This window comes from Nematostella vectensis, chromosome 15 (genome assembly GCF_932526225.1).
Source record: "Nematostella vectensis chromosome 15, jaNemVect1.1, whole genome shotgun sequence".
Taxonomy (NCBI): Eukaryota; Metazoa; Cnidaria; class Anthozoa; order Actiniaria; family Edwardsiidae; genus Nematostella; species Nematostella vectensis.
Genome location: NC_064048.1, coordinates 1,881,313 through 1,904,157, shown reverse-complemented (window position 1 = coordinate 1,904,157; position 22,845 = coordinate 1,881,313). Strand labels below are relative to the sequence as shown.

General features: G+C 38.6%; 1 protein-coding gene and 3 long non-coding RNA genes across 6 annotated transcripts; 2 read left to right on the top strand and 2 right to left on the bottom strand.

The window, feature by feature from the left end:
- Window positions 1–8,411: 8,411 nt before the first annotated feature.
- Window positions 8,412–9,324, bottom strand: LOC125560767. The gene is made up of 2 exons (XR_007306848.1): window positions 9,268–9,324; window positions 8,412–8,478 (listed from the first exon to the last, which is right to left on the bottom strand). It is a non-coding gene; the product is annotated as an uncharacterized LOC125560767 (long non-coding RNA).
- Window positions 9,325–13,191: 3,867 nt separating this feature from the next.
- LOC116607801 lies at window positions 13,192–14,647 on the top strand. The gene is made up of 3 exons (XR_004292465.2): window positions 13,192–13,256; window positions 13,444–14,165; window positions 14,333–14,647. It is a non-coding gene; the product is annotated as an uncharacterized LOC116607801 (long non-coding RNA).
- On the bottom strand, window positions 13,371–15,650 carry LOC116607800. 2 transcript variants are annotated; one of them, XR_007306847.1, is made up of 4 exons: window positions 15,178–15,650; window positions 14,649–14,824; window positions 14,376–14,469; window positions 13,371–13,821 (listed from the first exon to the last, which is right to left on the bottom strand). It is a non-coding gene; the product is annotated as an uncharacterized LOC116607800 (long non-coding RNA). The 2 variants fall into 2 exon arrangements; XR_004292464.2 differs by lacking the exons at window positions 14,376–14,469; window positions 14,649–14,824 and adding an exon at window positions 14,499–14,583.
- Window positions 15,651–16,291: 641 nt separating this feature from the next.
- On the top strand, window positions 16,292–20,275 carry LOC116610282 (zinc finger protein 501). 2 transcript variants are annotated; one of them, XM_048723110.1, is made up of 3 exons: window positions 16,300–16,334; window positions 16,505–16,565; window positions 18,531–20,275. In XM_048723110.1, exon 3 carries the CDS (start codon window positions 18,592–18,594, stop codon window positions 19,660–19,662), a length of 1,071 nt encoding a protein of 356 aa, XP_048579067.1. In that variant the 5' UTR covers window positions 16,300–16,334; window positions 16,505–16,565; window positions 18,531–18,591; the 3' UTR covers window positions 19,663–20,275. The 2 variants fall into 2 exon arrangements, with proteins under 2 accessions (XP_048579066.1, XP_048579067.1); XM_048723109.1 differs by lacking the exon at window positions 16,505–16,565 and having other exon boundaries at window positions 16,292–16,334.
- Window positions 20,276–22,845: the final 2,570 nt, after the last annotated feature.

Below are 22,845 nucleotides of genomic sequence, written 5' to 3'. Positions count from 1 at the left end.
ACATACATACATACATACATACATACATACATACATACATACATACATACATACATACATACATACATACATACATACATACATGCATGCATGCATGCATGCATGCATACATACATACATACATACATACATACATGCATACATGCATACATGCATACATGCATACATGCATACATGCATACATGCATACATGCATACATGCATACATGCATACATGCATACATGCATACATGCATACATGCATACATGCATACATGCATACATGCATACATGCATACATGCATACATGCATACATGCATACATGCATACATGCATACATGCATACATGCATACATGCATACATGCATACATGCATACATGCATACATGCATACATGCATACATGCATACATGCATACATGCATACATGCATACATGCATACATGCATACATGCATACATGCATACATGCATACATGCATACATGCATACATGCATACATGCATACATGCATACATGCATACATGCATACATGCATACATGCATACATGCATACATGCATACATGCATACATGCATACATGCATACATGCATACATGCATACATGCATACATGCATACATGCATACATGCATACATGCATACATGCATACATGCATACATGCATACATGCATACATGCATACATGCATACATGCATACATGCATACATGCATACATGCATACATGCATACATGCATACATGCATACATGCATACATGCATACATGCATACATGCATACATGCATACATGCATACATGCATACATGCATACATGCATACATGCATACATGCATACATGCATACATGCATACATACATGCATACATGCATACATGCATACATGCATACATGCATACATGCATACATGCATACATGCATACATGCATACATGCATACATGCATACATGCATACATGCATACATGCATACATGCATACATGCATACATGCATACATGCATACATGCATACATGCATACATGCATACATGCATACATGCATACATGCATACATGCATACATGCATACATGCATACATGCATACATGCATACATGCATACATGCATACATGCATACATGCATACATGCATACATGCATACATGCATACATGCATACATGCATACATGCATACATGCATACATGCATACATGCATACATGCATACATGCATACATGCATACATGCATACATGCATACATGCATACATGCATACATGCATACATGCATACATGCATACATGCATACATGCATACATGCATACATGCATACATGCATACATGCATACATGCATACATGCATACATGCATACATGCATACATGCATACATGCATACATGCATACATGCATACATGCATACATGCATACATGCATACATGCATACATGCATACATGCATACATGCATACATGCATACATGCATACATGCATACATGCATACATGCATACATGCATACATGCATACATGCATACATGCATACATGCATACATGCATACATGCATACATGCATACATGCATACATGCATACATGCATACATGCATACATGCATACATGCATACATGCATACATGCATACATGCATACATGCATACATGCATACATGCATACATGCATACATGCATACATGCATACATGCATACATGCATACATGCATACATGCATACATGCATACATGCATACATGCATACATGCATACATGCATACATGCATACATGCATACATGCATACATGCATACATGCATACATGCATACATGCATACATGCATACATGCATACATGCATACATGCATACATTCATACATGCATACATGCATACATGCATACATGCATACATACATACATACATACATACATACATACATACATACATACATACATACATACATACATACATACATACATACATACATACATACATACATACATACATACATACATACATACATACATACATACATACATACATACATACATACATACATACATACATACATACATACATACATACATACATACATACATACATACATACATACATACATACATACATACATACATACATACATACATACATACATACATACATACATACATACATACATACATACATACATACATACATACATACATACATACATACATACATACATACATACATACATACATACATACATACATACATACATACATACATACATACATACATACATACATACATACATACATACATACATACATACATACATACATACATACATACATACATACATACATACATACATACATACATACATACATACATACATACATACATACATACATACCATACATACATACATACATACATACATACATACATACATACATACATACATACATACATACATACATACATACATACCATACATACATACATACATACATACATACATACATACATACATACATACATACATACATACATACGTACATACATACATACATACATACATACATACATACATACATACATACATACATACATACATACATACATACATACATACATACATACATAGAATCTTGTCCAAAAGTGCCTTAGTACTCTTTTCTGGTGACTTTAAAATTATCACCCTCTTGTAACCCCGGGAGGCAGGAGGTGTTTGTCCCGCACTACACACTTTTCACAATTCATGGAACCCGTGTTCCTTTCTGTTCTTTCTTTGTTTGTTTTTAGTTATTTTATAGAACAAGAGTAATAGAAAATATTAGTAATAAGGAATCAACATATATAACAAACAAAGTTTTCTATTGCGAAAAAGGATCAAGAGAAACCACGGGACTTCGTAACAGGGAAGGCTAATCTATACACACGGCCTAACCTCGGGGTTTCCACCGAAGTTGTATCCCTCTGTTTAACTCTAACTCCCCTTGGCTACGTTTTCAGGACATTCATCAGGGGCGGATCTAGCTTTTCTCTAAAGGAGGGTTTGGCTCAGTGATAAAGTGAGGAGGGGGTAATTTTTTTGTTACATATGGCTTTCTGGCAGCCCAAAGGGGGGGGGGGGGGTTAGACCCCAAAAACCCTCCCCCTAGATTCTCTACTTTTCATTGTTGAGCCCCTGCAGCTTTAAGTAGGTTTGTGTAGTTTCTAACTCAATGAAGCGGAGAAAAGTACGCATGGTACTATACTAAAGACTAGATTGACTTTACAAAGAAATGTACGCATGGTGCTATACTAAAGACTAGATTGACTTTGCAAAGAAAAGTACGCATGGTGCTATACTAAAGACTAGATTGACTTTACAAAGAAAAGTACGCATGGTGCTATACTAAAGACTAGATTGACTTTACAAAGAAAAGTACGCATGGTGCTATACTAAAGACTAGATTGACTTTGCAAAGAAAAGTACGCATGGTGCTATACTAAAGACTAGATTGACTTTGTAAAGAAAAGTACGCATGGTTACTATACTAAAGACTAGATTGACTTTGTAAAGAAAAGTACGCATGGTTACTATACTAAAGACTGGATTGACTTTGCAAAGAAAAGTACGCATGGTGCTATACTAAAGATTGACTTTGCAAAGAAAAGTACGCATGGTGCTATACTAAAGATTGACTTTGCAAAGAAAAGTAGATAGTACATAGTGTTACCCGATTTCGTCTTGAGGCGCGTGTACAAGCACCTTAGGTCCCAAGCTCTACACATCTCCACTAACTGTAGGCTGTTCAACCAACAACACATATATTTAATTTTTATATCATTACATATAATGTCTCTTTCTCGAGTTGGAACCATGTGATAATTGCTAAAATTCGTCGGAAAGGTGTCGTGCAGCGATAGATGAATTCCTTATTCAGCCTTATATGTATTTGGGTGTGTAGTCTGAAATTAATGTTTTGACCAGCAGCTCTTCCCCGCCAGGCACTCATCTCTGCTGTGCCTGGATAAAAATCATGGAGAATTATTTTCTTAAATCTAATGGAAAACTATCGTCAACGAGTTGCCGAAAGATCTTTATTTAAACTTTTAATACCCTACATGCTTTAATTAGATCGGAAAGAAAGCATTTTCACACTAGCTACAATCTATGACATGATCGACCTCCCCTGCTTTAGCAAATGCAACGAGGTGTCGATGTTGGCTGGTAGCGCTGGGAAATAGACGTAATTTGACCTTTTAGTTAAATTATATTTCACTGATTATATTATATCACTGCAGCCTGCAGTGATCAAGAATGTCTGGGGTTTTTTTTTTGCGGGTTTGTATTGGTTTGTAACCAATAATCATTCATCGTATGTTTATCCTTGGTCTAAACTCTTGTGGTTAGCATAAAAATGCTTATTGTATCGATTTCCTATTTCAGGAAGATGTAGTATCGTTACCACATGAAGGTCTCCCTACTTTCTTCCCTAACAATCAAGTCGAATTATCAACAATTCAGTTATCAACAGTCGAAGTCGAATTATCAACTATCGAGGTCGAATTATCAACTTTCGAAGTCGAATTATCAACGGTCAAGTCGGCAGTTAAGTCGAATTATCAACAAGTCGATTGATCAACAAGTCGATTTATCAACATCGAAGTCGAATTATCAACATCAAGGTCGAATTATCAACGTTAGCAAGTCGATATATCAACATTAGCATAGTCACCACCACCGCCACCGCCACCGCCACCGCCACCGCCACTTGGTATACTATGTCCTGGGCAATGGAAAAGCCTTGTTGCGAACCTCGGCATCTTCATCGTTCACCGTTTCATCTTCCAGAAGATGTTCGCCGCCAAGTTGCTTTCTGGAATGAAATCCTCTGCGCTAAAATTGCCTATGTCAAGCCCTTTCAACCCAGGCGTTTCACGGAGGTCTGTGCGTATTTTGAGCGCTACGTGAACTAAAGATAGAAAAATATCCTTAGAGTGATAGGCTGGTAACGGATTGTCAATTTCGTCTACCGTGGCTTGACTTATTAGCTGTGATAGGGCCAAGCCAGCAAACTTCTTGGGAATAACAAGGGTGTGGCGCTTGTGCGGACCCCTATCCTACTGCACAAGCTTGTCTTTGAAAGTTGATTTACGACTTACAAAAAATGAGGGGATCACGATATAAAAAATCTATGTACTAGCGATGTTCTTGTTTTGCCCCTTTTCTGAACATTAAAAGGGTCTAAGAATTCCTAGTTTGCGGAGTGACTGTTCCATGCTTGGACAGCTCTATAGAAAACGTTTTGCTGTGCCACTGATGGGCGACAGAGGGAGTCTGAAATTATCTATATTTCCAGTGTTATATTACAATGTATAGTGGAGCGGCTTATTACAAGAGAACTTAGGTACGAACTTACAAGGTTGTTAATGCATTCATAGATCATGGTGCAGCGCGTTGCAAGGATTTTTAACAGGAGTGGACCCAAAAGGGACTTTCAAGGCATTTTCTCCAGAGACATTTAGCATCGCATTTTCAGAATTAACCGTAAATGGCAAACCGCGGTACTAGCGAAAACGTACTAGCGAAAACGTACTAGCGAAAACGTAGTTTAGCACATTTGACGGCAAATGTGGTATTTGGCGGGGAAAAGTGCAAAACATGTGCTTAACTTCAACCGAGCGAGCCAAAAGTATTAGTAATTGTACAAATTGTCAATGAAAATATATTATTTCAAGAGTCGAATGATTAAGAACATTAATTCATGGTCTCAAACGTGATCTCATAGAAAATTTGAGGGGAAAACTGCTGAGGTGAACCACTTACCTCTAAACGGTGCTCCTGCGGTCAAAACGCGAACCGCGGACTGCAAACTTGACCGCCAGGCCTTGTCACGTGACACCCAGAGGTTTGACGTTTCCGAGAAAAAACAGGGTGCTAAATGTATTTTTGGCTGCTAGATAGGGGGGGGGGGGCAAGCCCCCTGGGCCATTCCCTGGCTAGCCCCTGTGGTGACACATCGTATGCGGAGTAGTTTTTCAATTGAGAGCCATCCAAGGTCATTTACAAAGGCAAGATGTGGTCAAATTTCGCATTGTTACTCAGTGTACGGGAAGCAAAGTTCTACACTAGATGAAGCCTCCGGTCATTTTCCTTGGATATGCTTGACAAGAGCACTGGTCTCTAGAGTAGGGACGAGTCGATTATGCTAGCACAATTTCTGGCATAATCACTCAAAACTAGCATAATTTGAAGACTTTTCACAAAAAAGAATAATTTGCATTTTGCAGACCGAAAATATTAAAACCAACCTCATATATCCCTTATAATGTAATATATAAATTTAGGCACTGCCTAAACGTGGAGCCAGCATTTGATACATTTTTGTGTTGACTGATGGGGGGTAATTTAGGGGGATCTAGGCGTCTTTAAAATGTTTTTTTTTAAGTAGATTAAAAAAGTCATTTATTTTTACTGCCATGTCATTATGAATTGTACAGGCCCGTACCTAGGAGGGGTGCGAACGCGCAGAAGAATGTGTTGAAATTAAACTCCACAAATATACCTCCTGACATGCGTTACATATTGGTGCACCCACCCTTTGGCCTTTTTTTTTTAGAAACTTTGGATCCACCTATACAGGCTACTCAAAAATGAATGCAATGGAGGCAAATCCTAAATTAGTGAAAGTTTCTAATTTCAAACCAAACCATGTTCATTGATCTATGTTGGGGGGGGGAGAGGAATAAATATACAAATAAACAAAAAATCAATGGGGAGCGGAGAAAGGGAGAAATGTGACTCTATTTGAAAAAAATGTTACTCTATTCTAAAACATTTATAACAATAATGCAATAATAACTTGACTGAGCACTTTCCTAGTATTTTTCCCTTTACCTATTACCTTTAGGATTGATATAATACTGTTTTCTTTACAAATTTATTATTGAAAAAGCACAAGTTTGTTGTTATCTTTATATAATTTAAGTACTTTGATCTTTGACCCTTTATAGAAGTATAGAACTTGTATCAAAGCTACATTCTGACCAGCTTTGCCCTTGCAAAGAAACAATTAATAAATGAAACAGCATTCCAAAGATATAATGACATAGTTATACATTTCAGGTGCCATATGGAAGTTTTGTCTATCACATACTGGTAATACTTTCCCTGCTAGCAGAGGCCTCTTTTCTCTGTATTTCGCTGGGCTGGAGTTCGCGAGGAAAAGATACCTCTGCCATGGGTCGCAAGTTCGTTTGATCAAACCGCCGTCCACGATCGTGGACGAGATCCAGAGCGCATGCTCCGTTCATTAATTACTGGCCACTATTTGAGCCCACAAGGACTAGCGCATGCATGAAACGTATATCCGCTGCCGGATAATAAGCCCGCATTCGAAACGGCGTCCTCCGTAGAAATATCACGCGACGAATTATAAAAGAAGCCATTCAATGCCTTATCTTCATTCAGAATTTTCTCTCTTTTGACAAACGAGTCAATCTTCCGTTTACAGGTTTTGCATATTCTTCTGGGAATAGCTGATCTAAGTTTACCAAAAAGTTTTGTAACATTTTCTTCGAATCCAACTGTGCGATATTTACATTGAAGAAACTCGCCTGTCCAGATGTCTTGAAATTAATCCCACAAACAAGACAAAACTCGTCTTTGCTGCGTTTGTTGTTCAATCTTTTTAGTGACGTTTTAGGTGATTGAAATTGAACAGTTGTTTTCTTTTTTCGAAAAGGAGAACTAACCGGAGTTTGATTCATGATTTCCGACTAAACCCATGCAAACCATATTGACATCTTTCGCGCGATGGTACGGGTTTTGGCACGTCGGTAGCTTATTAACGCTCACGCATGCGCAACAGAAACAGTTTCGACCCATGGCAGAGGTATCTTTTCCTCGCGAACTCCAGCCCAGCGAAATACACGGAAAAGAGGCCTCTGCTAGCAGGGAAGGTAATACTCCATCACCAAGGATATTACAGTCATGCATTACATATTGGTGCACCCACCCTTTAGCATGGTGGCCTGCTGTTTTATAGAAACCCTGGATCTACACATGCTAATGCTACCCCAAAATTAAATGCAATGGGAGAAGAACAAATTTACTTGGGAAGCAAATTCTAAAAAAAAATCCTTGATATTACTGAAAGTAGTGCTAAAAGAAAATGTCTTATTTCAAACCTAACATATTTTAATTTATTTAGGGTGCAGAGGGGAAACAGCAAATAATATCAATTGCATACAAAAATAGTCAGCAGAGAGAAAAAAGGAAGAAATGGGAGTATATCTTTGATAAAAAAAAATAACAATAATGCAACAACACTCTCCTAACATTTTCCCTTTCCTCATTATCTTTAGGTTGATAGATAAATGTTTTCTTTACAGATTTATCATTAAGAGCAAGTATCTTGCTCTAAAAAAACCTATTACACTTATACTGTTGTATAAAAGTAAGAAATCCCCTACTATATTATCTTAATACTGTATTTGCCTATTATTATGCCTTCCAGCCTTTAGAATCAATCATGGCCCTCAGGTAGTCGCTGGTTGGTTTTACCTAGATAAAAGTGAAAACACTTAATTATTATTATTATTATCTTCAAAACAATATTTTCATCATGCCATTTATAACCTTACTAACCACAACTATTTGAATAAAAATAAATAAACACATTAGGAAGTATGCAAGATGCTGACAATATAAAAGCAAAAACAATATAGGTAAAAAGGGTTGCATTTTGTTTTTTTTTTATTTTCGAAGAGAAAATTCTTTTGTAATTGTAAAGTTAAAGTTAAGTTATGATAATGTTGAAAAAAATGTTGCTGTATCTTTGAAAAGACTAAATACACAGAATATAAAGACAAGAAAGGTCTTCTTTAGCAATATATGACAGGATGATATTTATCAGCCTTCATTCAATATCTCAACGCAGTCAATAAAGTATAGAGAGAACGAAGAATATCAAAGGATGTGTTATGCTCAACATGTTTGATTAGACCAGGAATTCTCAAAGCAAACTCTAGAAACAATTGTATAAATCCAACAAGCTAAGTGGCATTGATACAGTAACTAGACTACTACGTATTTCTGTCGTTAAATTCTTACTTACCGTGAGGAATATACGCCTGAATTTATAGAACTTGTAAGTATTTACGTATTTACATCAAAACAAGGATATATATGACTTTGATATGGCATCTTGACGTCAAACTAAAGGTGGTACGGTGTTTTAGTCTGAGCGATTGGTTATGGAAAAAAAAACGAACAAACGAGCATTATAAAAGCTCAACAATAAAAGAAAAATAACTTTTATATTCTCAATACAAATCGTCGTCTAAAACTCACCTTGGCAGTTTTTTTTTCGCTTTCTGTTGTTGTTGTGTTGTTCGCTTTTGTTGTAAACTAATAATAATAATAATAATAATAATGGTTTATTACAGATTCCAACAATTAAGAGGCTCTTCTTCTGTAAGATACTTACAATTAACAATATATACACTACAATATACACTACTGATAAAAAAAATTCTAATATAGTAAGTTCTAAGTTATAATATCTATATGCAATTTAAGAATATATATATAAAATGTCGATTAAACGTGTATTCAAAGTGACTGTCTTAAGTCCTTCTTAATGTTCCTACAAAAAGCATTGTAGTCCGAAGTGTTCCTAAGCGATGGTGGAAGTTTATTAAAAAGAGTGGCAGCTGAGTGTTGGAAAGTTCCAGATTCTCTAGGAGTTGAGAAAACAGGAGCAGCTGATGACCTCAAGTTATATCCAGTATCATTGCGAACACTTAGTCTTAAATATTCAGGAAAGCTATTATTGTATAAAGATTTGTGAGCAAGTTTTAATATATTAAATTTCACGTTCTCTTTAACTGGAAGCCAGTTTAATTTAATGACGTCTTCCAACCCAGCAAATTTCTTGATTACGAATCCAGCACAGGAATTCTGCAGGCGTTGAAGTCGCTTTTCCTGATATGCAGGCAGAGGATGGAATACCATGCAGGCGTAATTAAGTTTTGAGAGGACTAAACTCTCTGCTAGATGTTTCCTTACATGGAAGGGTGCCAGATTTTTTAGTCGACGTAGCATAGATAAAGTCCCATATGATGAGCTTAACAAAGAGTCTACGTGTGTTTTCCAGGAGAGATGTTGATCCACATGGACACCCAATAGCTTGGTGCATGAAATTCTTGAATCTCCACAGACAATAGCAAGATTCCGATCTTCTAAGTTATGATAACGTGCCATTTGAGGCGTAGAGATAAGCATCCAGTTTGTTTTGGAAGGATTCAGAGCCAAATTACTGGTCTTGGAATAGTCCTTCAGATTTGCCATGATTTTGTTTATTTGAGCTGCTGATGTATCCAAATCACTGGGCTTTGAGTGGACGTAAAAAGTGGTATCGTCCGCGTACTGAAAACAGTCACACTGTAGTTCAGACTGGAGATCCGCAACATAGAGATTAAAGATAACCGGACCAAGGATAGAACCCTGAGGGACTCCGAATTCCACTGTTTCCATGTCTGACTTTCTGTCATCTATTTGCACCATCTGTTTTTCGAATTCCACTGTTTCCATGTCTGACTTTCTGTCATCTATTTGCACCATCTGTTTTCGATCCGTAAGGTAATTGACCATCCATAGTAGAAACTCCTTTGAGAAGCCCAGACAGTGCATCTTCATAAGGACAGACTTAAACTGAACAGTATCAAACGCTTTACTGTAATCTGCACAAACCATAAGCGTTACCTCTCCCCTACTACACGCACGTAAGAGGGCGTCACGGATTCCTAACAAAACACTAGATGTCGAATGGCCTTTGCGGAATCCTGATATGGTTGGACAGAGAAGAGCTTCACCATTTATGTGTGTAACAAGCTGATGGAGAACTAAGCGTTCCATGAGTTTAGATAGTGTTGGTAGAATAGACACGGGACGGTGATCGGCATCACAGCGAGGCTCATTAACTTTTGGAATTGGAGAAATTCTTGCTACCTTCCAAAGTTTAGGAAAATTTGATGTCAAGATGCATTTGTTAATTATCTGTGTGATAGGACCAGAGATATGTTCCTTAGCCAGCTTTACAAATTTCACTGGTATCTGGTCCACGCCAGTTGACGTATCAGAGCGTAGCTTGTTAATTTCCTGTTCAACTTCTTGTTTAGAAACACATCGTAATTTGAAAGGTGGACGGGAGGGCAATGGATCCACAATAAAGTTGTTAACAAGTTCAATAAGGCCTGATCTGACTGTGAAGTTGTCGAATTTCTTCTAGCAAGTGTAACCGACGGCAAGGGCTTGCACGCAGGACACGAACTAATATTGCTCAATGTAATTGAAAACACATTTATTATAGCAAAAGCCAAATTAAAATGAACGAATTTACAATTTTACAAACATGTAGCCAAATGAATAATTGTTGTAGGATGGTCTAAAATATAGTACAGGATAGTACTAGGAACTGTATCTTAACGGTAATATAAACGGGTACTACAAACGGTAGTTCAAACGGTAGTTCAAACGGGAACGAAAATAAGGCATTACAATCTTGCTAGAAGCAAGTTCTTTCGTCTTCTTTCATCGATGCTCTTTCCAATCCAAAATATTGTTGTCGTTCTTATTGTTCTTACTTCGCAACTGATTGTTACTAACAAAAGTGCCTCTATTTATAGTCGGTGGAACAAGGAAAGGACATGCCTAAAATTGCAGAAAGGTGTAGGATAGTCCTGCGCATTTCCGTAGCTAAATAACGCGGCCAGAAAGCCCTTTGCTCGTACCGACGCGTAGGAAGTAGATTACACTATCTAACCTAAGATAACTTTGGGATGTGATTCGTGCGCCGCCTAGATGCACGTTTCAGCACGTAGGTGTTGCCTACGAGTTTCTGAATCACATACCAATCACATTGCTAAGCACTTAGTCTATCTGTGAAACAAACTAAATGTTAAAGCTAAACTACAAAATACAGTAAAATAAAGTCCATGATTTGATGATTATCAATGTTCATATACTAACTAGTAGTGACCCTGTCACACAAGGAACTCGTCGACACAAGCGAATGATTTTTATAGCTGAAAACAAATATCAAGGCCCTTTCTTCTCAGGATCTCCTTACATAAATTTAGACGTGAATGAATATACAATGGTAGTGTAGATCCTCCATAGTCCTCTATAGTCGTCTTTTTAGCTGTTGCGACGGGCGGGATTCACGAACACTAGGGTAGATTTTACTATCGACTCGTACTTCAGACAAAACGGTTCCTAAATGACTTCGGTCCATTTGAATCCGCATATTTTCTTATTAAATACTGCCTTTTTTTCTGTGGAGATACGAACTTTGAACTAAAAACACACAAAAGCGTAAGACCAAGAGGGGCCTGAGAGTTGCGCGGCTGGATTACTGGCTGGCTCCACGTATGCAAAACGACTGCGCATGCTCAGATCTTTGACATGTGGCGCGGGAAAGTATTTTCAAAAGAAAACAAATAGGTTTATCCGGTTTGCGAGGCAACTTTGGCGGAAGTACTGACAACCAATCGCTGGGATAAGAAAATTACTGCATGGATAAGGTTCACACTTACTGAAAAAAAAGATTATAATATTACCTGGATTTTTTGAGTTTACCTTTTTTATATCTTTATTTACCAAAAAAGTTTTTTTTTAAATTTGAAAGTCACTCGTCGTGGTTATGTCGTTCGCGGGATGGCTGTGGGGTTTGTTTATGTTGTTGCTACTGTGTCTTTGTTGCTCGGGAAAACCCACAGAAGATGTCAAATCTTGCGAAAAAGGAGAAAAAACGAGAACAGAAAAGGAGTAATGCTCGGATGCATCGTCACTTCGACGTGTAGGCCGTGAAACATCGAGAGTAGCTGATATACCGGAAGATTCCTGGCTTTGTTTACACCACAGAAATGAAGTCACACACCAAGACAAACGTTGCTCTTGTCCTTCGTTCTGGAGACACGGTGGTAATCTCGCTAAAAGTAAAATCCCTACAAGGCTTTATGTGGTTTTTGATGGTGTAGGACGCAGGATCTCCGGTTATAAGCCGGGAACTGGTGCAATCCGTGCAGGAGGAAGGCAGACGAAAACTTCCGTGACCACGAATTGTATCACTCGAGTGACGCACGACGGAAGGCAAGTTTACATTTCGTAAAAAAAAAGTAATCAACTATCACACCAAAACCACAGCACAACATACTTTTGGGTTGCACTGATTATGTAAAATATTGGAGTAATAATATATGCAATTCCATCCACAGAAAGCAGCATGTGATGACAGAAATGTCAAAATGTCAACCAGTCCAAAGAGCTCAATCAGCAAGGTACATGTATATCTTGTGCAAACAAAACAACATATATTATAAACAAGCTGGGGTGTCTCGAAGTCATGCTTTATGGACAAATAAACGCCTTTGATGCAAGTATATTACACATGGTTGTGTAAATTGATTTTAATTGTGACATAACAAAAAAGATATGTTATTATAATATGTATTTTGCTGTTTACAGATACTGGAGACTACCCGTTCACCTGTGCTTCACTTGTGCGACTCATTGCAAAATCCCTCCCAAGATCCCCTAACCTCATTAAATAACTATTGATGAGAAACCCTTAGACCCCCTCTCCTGGAATGCCCTGATGACTCCCGTTGGTGAGGCCAGAAAAAATGACCGAGGAAATGTAGTTTTAAATACCGAACAATGGGAGCAGATAATGACTAGCTTATATCAAAATAAAGATAATTATCCAAATTCTTCCATCACCCAAGGGTAAAGTGGGGAATGATGGTGGGGATTGGCAGGAGGGCACGAAGCAAATAATGCCACACACCCTCCCTTTTGCATTGATCTGTCATTTCTCCTTTTTGAGTCCATTGAGGAAACAATCTGTAAAGTAACAAAAGAACTGTAAGAAAATGGGCTATTGTAATATTGATTCACATTGTATAACTGTCTTTATCCTCCCTGTCTCCCAAATTTTTTTTGGTATAATTATTTTTATCATCAAATGAGACATTTGACGAACAAGTAGGAAAATTCCAAATTGCATTTTTTCGGCACTATGATGCTAAGTGAGCAACACTCTATGACCCAGCAACCATGAGAGACTTTGCCGAAAAGTATGTCCCAGAGCTATATTCAACAATTCTAAACAGCATAACCAGATGCAAGCATTCAGCCCTCCAAGAGCAGCGCACTGTTACTCTGTTACACACTTTGGCTTACTTTAGGTATGTTATACTGTTAGTGATTCCATGACTGAAAATACCAGTAATATTCCATTACAGTATGGCATTAAATGTACTCTCTAAACAAATGAATTTTGATTTTTCAAATACATTTGAGGGCAGTGTTAGTATTCATTTTATTTAAATGTCTAGCATATTTTTGTTTTCAGGTCTCAGAAAACTAGTAGATTACAGAAGGATCTTGGTTTGTACCTCCACCTGCATGGACTGCCAAGATCTGCCCTCAACAGTGGCCTTCTGACTGGATTTGGATGTGCACCAAGAACAATAGACTCATACAATAAAGCTAAAAAAAAACTATCCAGAACTACTCACCTAACTCAATTAACTCCAAAGCACTCCCATTATCATACAAGGACTTGAAACAATCCTCTTTGTCATGTTTTCCAGATCCAAATAACTGTTGTGATAATCAAAACTGCACAGTAAATAAAATTGATACTGAAATACAGTATTAAGACTAACTTGTGGTCAGCTATGTCCATCCTGCACCATCTCCATCCTAGAGAAAGTGAAGACACTTTCCGATGCCTTCAATCAGAGTATTATCAGCCCAACGAAAATGACAGATCCAGCCAGTATATCAGATCAGTCCAATACACCAGACATTGTCGATGAAATTAATGCTTCCTCAAGTAAATCTGCAGAATATTACTATTCAGATGAGTGGAACGAGCATGTTGATGAAGTACTGTCTAGTTTTGCAGTACCACAGCCTTCAACTCAGACGAGCCAATCTCAACCTGTAGCACATTCTCAACCACAACCACTGTCTCAACAACAGCCACAAGTAACAAGAGCTACTACATCAACCACAGGAACCCAACCTAATTCTCAAATTAGCATAAATGTTGCAAGTCTCAAACTTGGGTCATCTACATTTTGTTTTTTTCCACCAAACATTTCTCAAGCAACTTTATTTGGTAGGAATGGTTCTAGTGCATGTACATTTATTTCCCTATTAATGGCCAATGAGTTTACAACTTCTAATTACCGTGACAGTTATCAATTGGACAGCAATTCCCCCTAAGTACTCCATGGATCTCTTTACTTGTCACAGCTATTGCAAGGGGGAACCAAACGTACGATACCACGACGCAAGGAAATGTAGAAGCTGCCTCAGTAAAGACTCAATGTAGAAGCTGCCAAAAGCCATTTAGCTACACTACTTGGTTCCCCGAGTGGATCAGCTATACTAGATGTTAGATCAGCTATAATAGAGGATAGATTCTTCGAGGCGAACGGCATTACGAGTTTACGAAAATTTGTACATAATAAAACAAATCCGAGCACAATTATCCATCCTTTGAGTCACATTGATACTCTAAGTCAATAAAGTGCCGTCTTATTCCGAAGTAATTATTGAGTTCTGAGTAGAATCTTGGCGGTATTTGGCTGGATTATCCACCAGGAGTCCGCCATCTTTGTTGAATCTAAAATTCCAACCTAGCGCATGCGCAGTCGTTTTGCATATGTGAACTGGCTGGCTGACTGGCTGATTTGTGACACCACAGGGTAACCGCGCGATGACCACAAAACCAAGTCGCATAGCTTACCATATTTCTATACCTATGGAGCTCCGCGCTGGCTGCGCTATAAAGTTTCCTATTGAAGCTTTGTATTTCACTGGGTTGCTGTAATATTAGCTATATTAAGCCCATACCAAAGAAGAGGTTTCAAGATCAACTTTGTCTATTGTTTTTCCCATTTTTTGTCGAGCATAATGTTGTAAAAAAGAGCATGATTTGTTAAAGAGAGCATTATTTGAGTATAATTTTGATAAAAAGCGAGCGATGCTACAAGCATTTTATGCCAGTTTTACTAGCATAATCGACTCGTCCCTACTCTAAGAGGATATACCACCTACAGTTATAAAAACCTGCTCCGTGTAAAAAGAAGTTAGAATTTTATCGGTTGCGTCCAGTTCTTATTGCTTCAGCAATAATCGTCAAGGAGAAAAAAAAAAAGAAAGAGACAGCAGAACAGTAAAAGAAGGAACTGGAGGAAGAATTTGAGTCTCAACCTCTTCGCCGCCGTGAGGTATCCACAGGAGTCCCGTCTGACATATTGATCACAAGAGGAATCTTTGTTGGGCTTCCTGTGGGTTTCACAAAAGAGATCAAAATGGCGGACGAGTCGCGTGGTGAGAAGGTTGGTATAATCTACTCCCTTTTACCAATTTTACTAATTCTGGAATGGTATTTGTCTTTCAATGCGTTTCCTCCTTGGTTTTGTTATTCTCTAGGACTCTGTTGTTATGTATTTAGCTGCTGTACTTTCGCTCTATAATTAATTATACTGTGTGTGTTCTTCTGCTTTAGGCATTTTCCTTCGTTAGTTACAACTGTCGGGTATGTTGTATTTGACAACCGCTCCCATGAGGTTTGTGTGTCTTGAGTTTCTTTTTGTTATAGTGTGCCCAGCATTTGCAAATCGCCTAGCCTGCTAGCCGGCTCTCATTCGGGCTTATTCTGAAATATTTTGTTTTCGAATATTTGGTATTCTGTGGATCGCCCCTGAATCTCAACCCACCTCACGCCTGGCTGAACTCACACCTCCACAACTCAACTTAGCGTTAGCTGTCAGAATATAGCCAATGACGATTGATTAAAAGTAAACAAGAGTTGGACGGCTTAGATCCTAATAAAACAAGCTTACACTAAAATGCTTGAATTCTGCTATGTCGACGGCCCCGGCGTAATTAATCGATAAAACCGATAATCAATGAAAATCGATATCAATCCAAATCAATCGATGCTAATAATATTGGAATATTGGATTAATATTGGAAATCGATGGTTTATCGATGATCTGCAAATTTGTGACCTTTCATCGATTAGTAATCGATGATGGTAGCATGATCGATTAATATCGATTTTAATCGATTTTCACCGATTTCCATTAAATATGATCTGAATGATCACAAAGAACATAAAAGAGTACAAATGTATCATTTATTATTTAGTATACGTTCATTGTTAAAGGCCCTTAATGATACCTTTTTCAAACGGTCAGCAACAGAGTTATAAGCCTGCCTGATTATACAGATTATAATAGCAGAGATTAGCTGTAATAAAACATGTCGCTGGATCTTTTCCAGGCTTCGCTGGCCCACCCCCCTTCCCTTTGAGGGACACTTATGGATACTTGAATAAAAGAATGAATACCATTTATATTGTGTCTCCCTGCACATAAGTGTTGGAGTAAACGCGTAATTCGAGCCAGCTTGCGTGGCAAGATGAGTGAAGCGAGTGGCCAAGTGCTATGATCTCTGTTGACAAAACGAGAAAAACATTAAAGAGCATTACAACAAATCATAGCTCCACTAATGACTATCAACAATCGCAACGACAGTCATTCAGTAAATGTATTTTTCGATAGACGAACTCACATTATTAACATTTGTTGGCCCCGGAGAATGTTATGAAATAATATCGAAGCCAGGGTAGTCAATCGATGACAGCCGATGATAATCCATGAAATCGATGAAATTAAGGAAAATCTTCGTGTGACTATCGATTAATCATCAATTACCAATATCAACCGATATTAATCAGCTGATTTCTTCGAATAATATCGATTTATCGATTGGCAAACCGATGATCGATTTTCATCGATTAATTACGCTGTAGCCAGGGGGGTTTCGGAAGAATCACCGCACTCGACTGGAAGGTCTCTCTTATGAAGAAAAATTGAGTACCACTGTCAGCTAGGGCGAGCTACCTAAGAGAGAATGGTCTGCTGAATGGGTAAACGAACTTCCCAATCAAAATCCTGGCTTCAGCCTGCATCCTAAATTTCAAAACAAGTGTATAGTTTGAAAATTTGTTTGCTCCTTCCCACCATGTTGTTGCAGCATGTTTCTCTACAATTGAAGCCGAGTGTTTAATTTGTGTGCCAGAAAATATGCAACATTGCAGGACTTTTCACTGATTCAGACTGCTTTGCATTCAGGGTTGCGTTTGGGCCTTCCAACTCGTTTAAGGATTGGATTTTTTGGCTTGTGGGTACTTTTCACTGCCCATACTGGCTGGCTGGGAGGACAATGGCTTACCAATATTCATACTCACAAGACTTTTCTGTTGGATAAAAATGTCTAATTTCCCACTTTTGGGTGATTTCAATTGAGATTTTGTTTTGATAATACATCAGGTGTACTGTTGTCTTTCTCTGTATATTATCTGTACAATTGATTTCCACTGAAAACTTTGAGGTGACTTTACAATGCTTAAACTTAAGCTTGCAATGTTTCCTTCTTTCTTTGATACTATATATATATTTTTAAAATTTTATTAGTATCCCATGTGTCAAAAAAAACTTTAACAAAAGTATTATTTTCTTTTTCAGGAAAAAAGAATGGAAATGATTCTAGCCTCATTTGTTGCATCTTAAGAAATTGTACTGTGCTATGGGAGATAAAAGTCAAGGAAAAATAATGCCAAAGAAGAAACTGTTAAAGCAACCTATTAATGAAAGCCAAGTTTTGATCTTCAAGCAAGAAATAAAAGTTGAGCCAGAACTATTTGATTTGAAAAATATTGCAGGGGAGGTATCAAAAGAATTGAACTTACCTGAGAAACCACACAAATGTGATGAATGTGGTAAGTGCTTTGCCCAATCGGGAACTCTGAAAAGACACGTAAGGATTCACACAGGACATAAACCACACAAATGTGATGAATGTGGCAAGTGCTTTACCCAACGTGGTAACCTGAAGACACACCTAATTATTCACTTAGGACAGAAACCATACGAATGTGATGAGTGTGGCAAGTGCTTTAAACAATCGAGAACCCTGAAAACACACCTAACAATTCATACAGAACAAAAACCACACAAATGTGATGAATGTGGCAAGTGCTTTACCCATTTGGGAGCCCTTAAAACACACCTAAGGATTCACACAGGACAGAAACCATACGAATGCGATGCATGTGGCAAATGCTTTACCCGAAAAACACACCTGAAGGCACACCTAATGATGCACTCAGGACAAAAACCATTCAAATGTGATGTGTGTGATAAGGGCTTTACCCGACATGCAGGACTGAAGTCACACCTAAGGATTCACTCAGGACAGAAACCATACAAATGTGATGAATGTGGCAAGTGCTTTAACCAATCTGGGACCTTGAAGTCACACCTAAGGATTCACTCAGGACAGAAACCATACAAATGTGATGAATGTGGCAAGTGCTTTACCGTAAAATCAAACCTGAAGACACACCTGATGATTCACTCAGGAAAGAAACCATACAAATGTTATGAATGTGGCAAGTGCTTTTCCAGACATAGGTACCTGAAGACGCACCTAATGATTCACTCAGGAGTGAAACCATACAAATGTGACAAATGTGGCAAGTGCTTTACCCAATCTGGGAGCCTGAAAGCACACCTAAGGATTCATTCAGGAAAGAAATTTATATATGTGATGAATTTGAAAAGTGCTTTACCCAATCTTGGACCTTGTGATGAATGAGTTAATAAATGCTTTCCGAAAACGGAAACCATAAGAAACACCCAATTATTGACTCAGGACAGAAGCTATAGAAATAAGATCAGTGTTGCACGTGTTTTTCCAAATTTAAAGGCCTAAGAGCACAACTTGTGATTTACTTAGGATGGACACCACGCAGTGCTTAGGATTCAAATTATGCTAATGTTGCAAGGGATTTTCCCGATCTAGAGGCCTGTGTGTGTCATTATAGAGGTATAAAAACACAGCAAATGATCCCCAAGACATGTTGATTGGGCTGATGGGGATGTACGATGATGATCATGATGATGCTCCCAGATGACATACAGTAAAGCACAATAACCATCAAGGGAACAATTCATGCCAACAGGAAATTCGAGCTATCTGAGTAGAAATTGCTATAAATTTGTTTCTAGGAATCCTTGAGTCAGTTCTGGCGCCTTGCACTAAGAAATAATGTGCCTTTTTGGGTGCAAACTCGTGAACGCTCTTTTAAATGTTCATGAAAATTTAAATTCTATTAGGGTTAAAAGTGTTAAGCGAATTTGAGCCAGCTAATTCTAAACAAACTGTCTGGATTATCAAGGCTGGTGAAAAAAGCCTTCTTGAACCACTACCAGGGGTTTTTACTAAATAACTGTTATGAGTCCTTACTGCCCATCATTACACGGATAATATTTCCACCCTTTCATTCTCAGCTGCTTTGTTTCTGCTACTATGATCATTTGCGTGCAGACTTCTGGATTTCTTTCAGAATAATCTCTTTTCCTCTTGCTTTTCAGATCTTGTTTTTTTTTTTTTGCTCTTAGTGTAAAAGTACTGAGAGTTTTACGCACAGCGCTGACTGTACAGACATTGCCTAACAAAGGGGGTTCTGTACAGACCACCTAAGAGACGGCGCACACTGTTCAGACTTCACCAGACTGACAGCGCGCATTGTACAGACCTCACCAGACAGACAGCGCGCATTGTACAGACCTCACCTAACAAACAGCAGCACGGTACAGACAGACAGCACACACTGTATAGACTTCTCCAAAAAGATATAGCGCACTCTACAGACTTCACCAGACATACAGCACTCACCGTGCAGACTTTACCTGAAAGACAGCATACACTATATAGACATTACTAAACAGATAGCGCGCACTGTATAGACTTCAGCAAACAAACAGCCCACGCTGTACAGACTTCACCAGACGGACAGCGCACACTGTACAGACTTCACCAGGCAGACAGCGCGCACTGTACAAACTTCACCAGACGGACAGTGCGCACTGTACAGACCTCACCAGACAGATAGCGTACGCTGTACATGCTTTAATAAACAGACAGCATTGACTGTGCAGACTACGCCAGACACTTAGCGCACATTGTACAGACTTCACCAGACAGATAGCGCGCACGGTAACTGATAACTGATAGCAAGCTTATTGCCGAAATAGTGCGAATAACTAGGACCATGGGACCTGAGATGACCATATGCAGCGTGGATATATCGATTCCCACGAAGACCTCTCGGAACACAGGCTGCTATTTTGCCAGTTTCAATGACGCTACCTTACCTATCCTAGCCCGCAAACTAGCGCATCTAGTAAAAACTTATGCACTTTTCGAAGGGCAGCGACATATAAAAGGGCCGTAAAACTGATGAGCTTATGGTCCAAGGTTCACTTCGTGCGCAGTGAAGAATTGAAAAACTTTTGAACGTTTTGCAAGCGAGATAGACATTGTATCTGTATTACCAAAACTAAAATCCAAATTCACAAAAAGGCGGCTTTGTTTAACCAAGTAATGATTACGGTAATCCCTTTTTAATTTGCCCTGAAAAAGTCTTAAAGACGAGATTTTGGAGATTCGACTACAAGTTTTCGGGCAGAAAAAAAATGCAATAACCAGAGTACCTTTTCTGGTGGCGTTATTTGTGCGTGCAGCAGCAACCTTGAGTTGACTGCAAATCATCGACCAGCGCTTAGGCATCGATAGATATTTTGTAACACTCCCTCCCACCCTAAGGACCAGAGGCTCCAAACTTCACTACCAAAGAGCCGCGAACCGGCGACAACGCGTTACATTTATTGGGTTTCTTAAACGTTCTACTTATCATTACGTGACTTTTATTTTAAAGCCTGGTTTTCATACAGAAGCGTCTTTATTGATAACTGCTTAATACAGGCCGGCTTTTTTGGAGCTTGACTATAGGATCAATAAAAAACAACAACTGAAATATATGCATTTGTAAAATATACTAGAAATCTGTTACGGCAGGTTATTAGAAAATGTCAACAGGCCCATACTCAGGATTTTTCTTGGGGGTGCGGAATCCGAAAAAGTGGACCTAATTTTTCCTGGGAAACAAGGGGAAAGGGGGGATCTAACCACCCCCAAAAGAATAAAAAGGGAATTTTCTTATGCCTTTTGCATAATCTCCACGGGACGTTTATTGTCGGATTTGGCTACGAAAAAGTTAAACCAGAGTGATCTAGATTATGCTTTTTAGTTTTGTCTACAAATAGCACGTTTATTGACAACCGAAAGTAGACTTTTGGCCGTTCTGGGGGGGGTGAGGGGGTGCGTTCGCACCACCTGCACCCCCCCCCCCCCACCCCCCTGGGTATGGTTGGTCAATGTGTAAAAAAGTCTGACTCGGATACCTTTGCTTTGGACACCCCCGCGAGTACCAGATGGGAGATCTATCAGACCAAGGGCACAGGATGATTTTATCTTTTATTAGGACAGTCCCATGCAGTAAAATATAAAATTGTCCTGCGTTATATGGACTAGTGATATGGCATGCAAAGATAGATATAGGTATAGATACGTATTCTTTACTGTTTCAAACCGCCCCAAGGCCACATTTGACTTATAACAATAAGAAATATTATTTCCTGGTTGTTTTTATTGCATGATTTGTTTATATTTATCCATATTTCGTGTTATAAACGTAGTTTTGTGGATTTTTGAAAAGAAGGAAGGGGGTCAAACAAGTTTTTGGGTTTCTCATGGGGGGGGGGGGGGGGGGGGGGCGGGTCTGCAAAGTTTTAATGTTGACAAAGGGGGTTGTACAGAAAAGTGTGGTGCTGAATACCGACCCCCCTCGGCCATAAATAATGAATACTCTCTTAGTGTTACGACAAGGAAAAGCATTCAAATCCGACAACAATACTCAATTCAAATTCCTTATTT